Source organism: Octopus bimaculoides, chromosome 3 (assembly GCF_001194135.2).
Source record: "Octopus bimaculoides isolate UCB-OBI-ISO-001 chromosome 3, ASM119413v2, whole genome shotgun sequence".
In the NCBI taxonomy this organism is placed as follows: domain Eukaryota; kingdom Metazoa; phylum Mollusca; class Cephalopoda; order Octopoda; family Octopodidae; genus Octopus; species Octopus bimaculoides.
The window spans coordinates 92,770,471-92,774,609 of record NC_068983.1 but is presented as its reverse complement, the minus strand read 5'-3'; the positions used below and the strand labels follow the sequence as shown (position 1 = coordinate 92,774,609).

Here is a 4,139-nt window from a genome sequence, read left to right as displayed (position 1 = left end):
TGATGATGATGATGATTGTATGTACATAGTTTTTTTGTATGTAGGGTCTTCTATACTTTTTTAATGTATATGGTTGTATATTGGCATTAGAGAATATTTTCTAGTGGTTTTCACAATTATTCTATTATTTATTTATGTTGTAATTGTGTATTATTACTTTCTATATTTCTTTATGTGTATTGGTGTGTATTTTGTAAAGTGAAAGCATTTTGTTTATTTAGTTGTTTCGACTGTTTTCCATACTGTTTTAATCTGTATGGTCCTATATTTTCATTACAGAATATTTTTTTGTTGTTTTCACGTTTTTTTTTTTTATTTATTGTTTGTCTGCCTTACAATGCAACATCTTTCAACTGTGAACTGCTTAAGATGCAAAGCAGTATTCCTTAACTGAAGTCAAACTCTTCATGTCTTCATTCATCGTTACCTGAAGTCAATTTCAGAGTGGTCGTACACTACCATTTTTTAACATACCAATCATACTTCTTTCCAAAAAAAATAGTTCCCTTTACTGTTGAATAAAATCGCAGAGTGGAAGTTTTAACGTCTTCCTTACACCATTTATGTGGCTGTTTTTGACAAGCAATTTCACTTTCATGTAAAACCACTATATTTTATTGTCGTTATCTGTAATCTACTCCCAAAACACTTCAGTAGCTCTACTTTGCATCAAAAAGTGCAACGACCTCAACAATAGCCAGCCTTCAATTTGGTTTTGCATTCCTAGGTTAATCGGAAACATAGATTGCTGTGCATTATCCTTCTCAGTAGTTCAAAGCAACTTAAACCATACGTTTGCTAGTTTTATATAAATACCTTTCAAACGGCATACCTTTCTATTCAGACTCAAAATACTGAGTGTTTATGGGGGAAGCCTGAAAAGGTGTATTGTTTGACTTGGAATGAGACCTAGCCAACCCAGCGACTTCATTAGTTTTTTTTGGAGGCTGCAAGACTATACTCATGTTCCTGATGATATGGAAGAATGTATCCCGGTTCTTGATGTTGCTCACCAATAACTCCTAAAAGGTACGTTGGTGCATTTTTTACACTTTAAAACATTCTTCTTACTCCCAACTAGGCTTATACTGTAAAACATTCAATACAGATCTTCCTACACCCATTAGGCTGTTAACTTGCTAACTGGTGGCTCAGCAAACTTGTAGTAATTAACCGAAAATATTAAACAAATGTGGATGATATCAGACGGTCGTGAATATGCTAAAAACAACAGCTAAATCAGCCTTAACTTTTTTCTATAGTGAAACCATATTCAACACCATATTTATGAATTTTTCTCTCTCATCATGATACATGGGATCTTTTTAAAAACCTTTTTCTATTACTCAAACAAGAAAAAAATGAATCTAAGTTCTTTTTTCAGGTGGAGCTGGACAACAGTCAGTCACACTCCTCCCTCAAAAAAAACAAGCTTTCGGAATTTTTTATTTTTTTCTCAGCGGATTCTTTGGTTTTCGATGACGGAGATTCTGAATATGCAAAAAACAAAAAATTAAATAATTTCAAACTTTATATGAAAAACTCCAAATTTGATCCACACACCCCTCACCACCCAGCGCACACACACCCTTACCTACACATAGACGCACGCGGATGAAATCCCATTTTGGCAGTATGTTAAAGTTCTTAATAGACGTATGACGGAGAATTATTTAATATCGTGTTTGCTTCTATGAGAATCGTTTACCTTTAAAGTGAAAAAACAAGCCCAACATATACAAAAGGTACGTGAAACATGCTGTTTCACTTGTTTCAGCCGTTCATTTTCAGTGAGCTGTAGAGATTGTTGCGCACCCTTTTTTCATGGGTGGCAAGGCATGTGGTTCCACCGTTTTTCAAACTTTTTTCCATTACCCTCAAGCAAAAAAATAATTTATGAATAACCTCTTTCTCTTCGAAAGACCTCTCCCCATGTCATCGGAAAAGATTTTCCCCACGAATTTCTTTATAACCATAATGTATGCTCTTTGAAAGGTATTTATATAAAATTTCATCAAAAGATATCTATTTTCCTCAAAGACCTTGTGAATTTTCAAAAAGTCCTCTTCCCACCTCCAGGTTGATTTGCGAGCATTTTTGTTTTCATATTCGTTTCATACACATTTTTTTTTTACACACTGTGGAGGGGGAAGGAGCTTCGGGAAATTCACACACGTTAGCTTTGTTTCTTCATAACATCAGTAATTTTTTAATGAAATTTTATTATCCGACAAATAACGACGTCCATACGCAAAATGTGCAGAATATATGGATGCGGATAAAAAGAAAATTACGACGTCAGTTTGGAACGTCAGACAATTTATTTGTTTCATATTTACACTAGTTTATTATGGAGGAATTCTGTACCAAAGAAAAAGACTTTTGTTCATTTTTCGGTGGCTATAGCCAATGTCTACGTTATTTAACAGTAAGTTCCCTTATTTATCTCCCCTTATTTCCCCGTTAATTTTTATTTATTTTTTTAAACACCTTATATTGAAAGATTACCTTCTACAAATACTTTTCAGAGTATGTAAATTACGATTATATCGGAATTTGATTTGGTAATTTTTCAGATTAACACCCGCACGATTTTCACTAGGGTGTTAGAGTTAGGGTTTTAGGGTCAGGGTTAAAGTTTTAGGGTTAGGGTTAGGGACGGAATTCCCTAACCCAAACCCTAAAACCCTAGTGAAGATCATGCGGGTGTTAATCTGAAAAATTACCTTTGATTTGACAAGAAAACAAGAACATTCACATACATACGACACATATCACTAATTTCTTCGAAATTTCAAGTTTCATTTTGTAGATATACGTGACGTGTTAGTATGTACGTGGGCATAACTACAGGGTTTTACCCCCCAGACTTTGGGCGGTCACGTGTACGAGCCCACCAAATTTATTTTTTCATATTAAATTCTGATATAGTCGGTAAAGAATACGCACACCACCCGTTTTCGGAGTAACCCCAATCGCCGAAAACGGGTGGTATTCTTTACCTTTGCCAGATATTTATATAAACACGGAATTCTACTCTGAGCACGCCATATAACAAACACCTCGTAACTTTTTTTTTTTACTACTACTATTATTATTATTATTTTGAATTGTTTGAAAACTTTAGCGTATCTGTATTCTACACACGGGAATTCACACGAAACTTAGTAGATCCTACGATGGATCGATTATACAAAAATCGGGCATAACTACGGACTTCTGCACCCCTTCCTCACCGACTTTGGATGATCATAACTTTCAGAAAAATGGATATTTTTTAATGAAATTTTCTACGAATGTGTTATCTCATGTAGATTCCGAATACACAAAACTTTTGGGGGAAAATGTTTTAGGAGGGTGAGGAATTTCGGGAAATTCACCGGCGTCCACTTCAATTCGTCTTAACTTTCAAGAAGATAGATATTTTTTAATGAAACTTTCTACAAATATACCTCGGACTATGTAGATTCCAAGAACGTAGGGATTTTGAAGGGGGAAACAATTGGGGGTTACTTTTGAGGACCGTTTCCCACTCAGGGGAGTTTCGGAATAAGTCGTCCATGTTAGTTTCATTTTCTCCGTTTTGTGCGTTTGTGCATCCGTAGATTTCTACTGAAGAAGCAAGCAATGAAGCTGTCACCAGAAAACTAATGCTAAAAATACCAGCTAAAGGTCTAAACGTTTCTAAAAAAAAGACATTGAAAAGAATAATTCCCTGTTTGAACTTTTTAATTACATATATATGTGTGTGTGAGAGAGAGAGAGAGAGACTAGAAATCTACGGATGCACAAACGCAAAAAACGGAGAAAATGAAACTAATATGGACGACTTGTTCCAAAACACCCCCCAAGTGGGGGAACGGTCCTCAAAAGTAACGCCCAACTGTTTTCCCAAAAAATTCATATGTTCTCGGAATCTACATAGTCCGAGGTATATTTGTAGAAAATTTCATTAAAAAATATCTATTTTCTTGAAAGTTAAGACGAATTGAAGTGGGCGCCGGTGAATTTCCGGAAATTCCCCACCCACCCCTCCTAAAACATTTTACCCCAAAAGTTTTGTCTATTCGGAATCTACATGGTATAGCACATATTCGTAGAAAATTTCATTAAAAAATATTAAAATATCCTCCATTTTT

At 34.9% G+C, this 4,139-nt stretch overlaps 2 protein-coding genes across 2 annotated transcripts in view; both read right to left on the bottom strand.

Moving 5' to 3' along the window:
* LOC128246994 (uncharacterized) overlaps positions 1-462 on the bottom strand; it is a 30,085-nt gene extending 29,623 nt beyond the window's left edge. Inside the window, exon 1 of the mRNA XM_052966765.1 lies at positions 428-462. Coding sequence (XP_052822725.1) covers positions 428-462 — 35 coding nt within the window. The remainder of the gene's footprint in view (positions 1-427) is intronic.
* The window catches only part of LOC106876207 (uncharacterized), a 5,904-nt gene continuing 1,794 nt past the window's right edge, over positions 30-4,139 (bottom strand). The window contains exon 2 of the mRNA XM_014924665.2: positions 30-1,490. Within this exon, the coding sequence (XP_014780151.2) occupies positions 1,402-1,490 (89 nt within the window). The 3' untranslated portion in view covers positions 30-1,401. The remainder of the gene's footprint in view (positions 1,491-4,139) is intronic.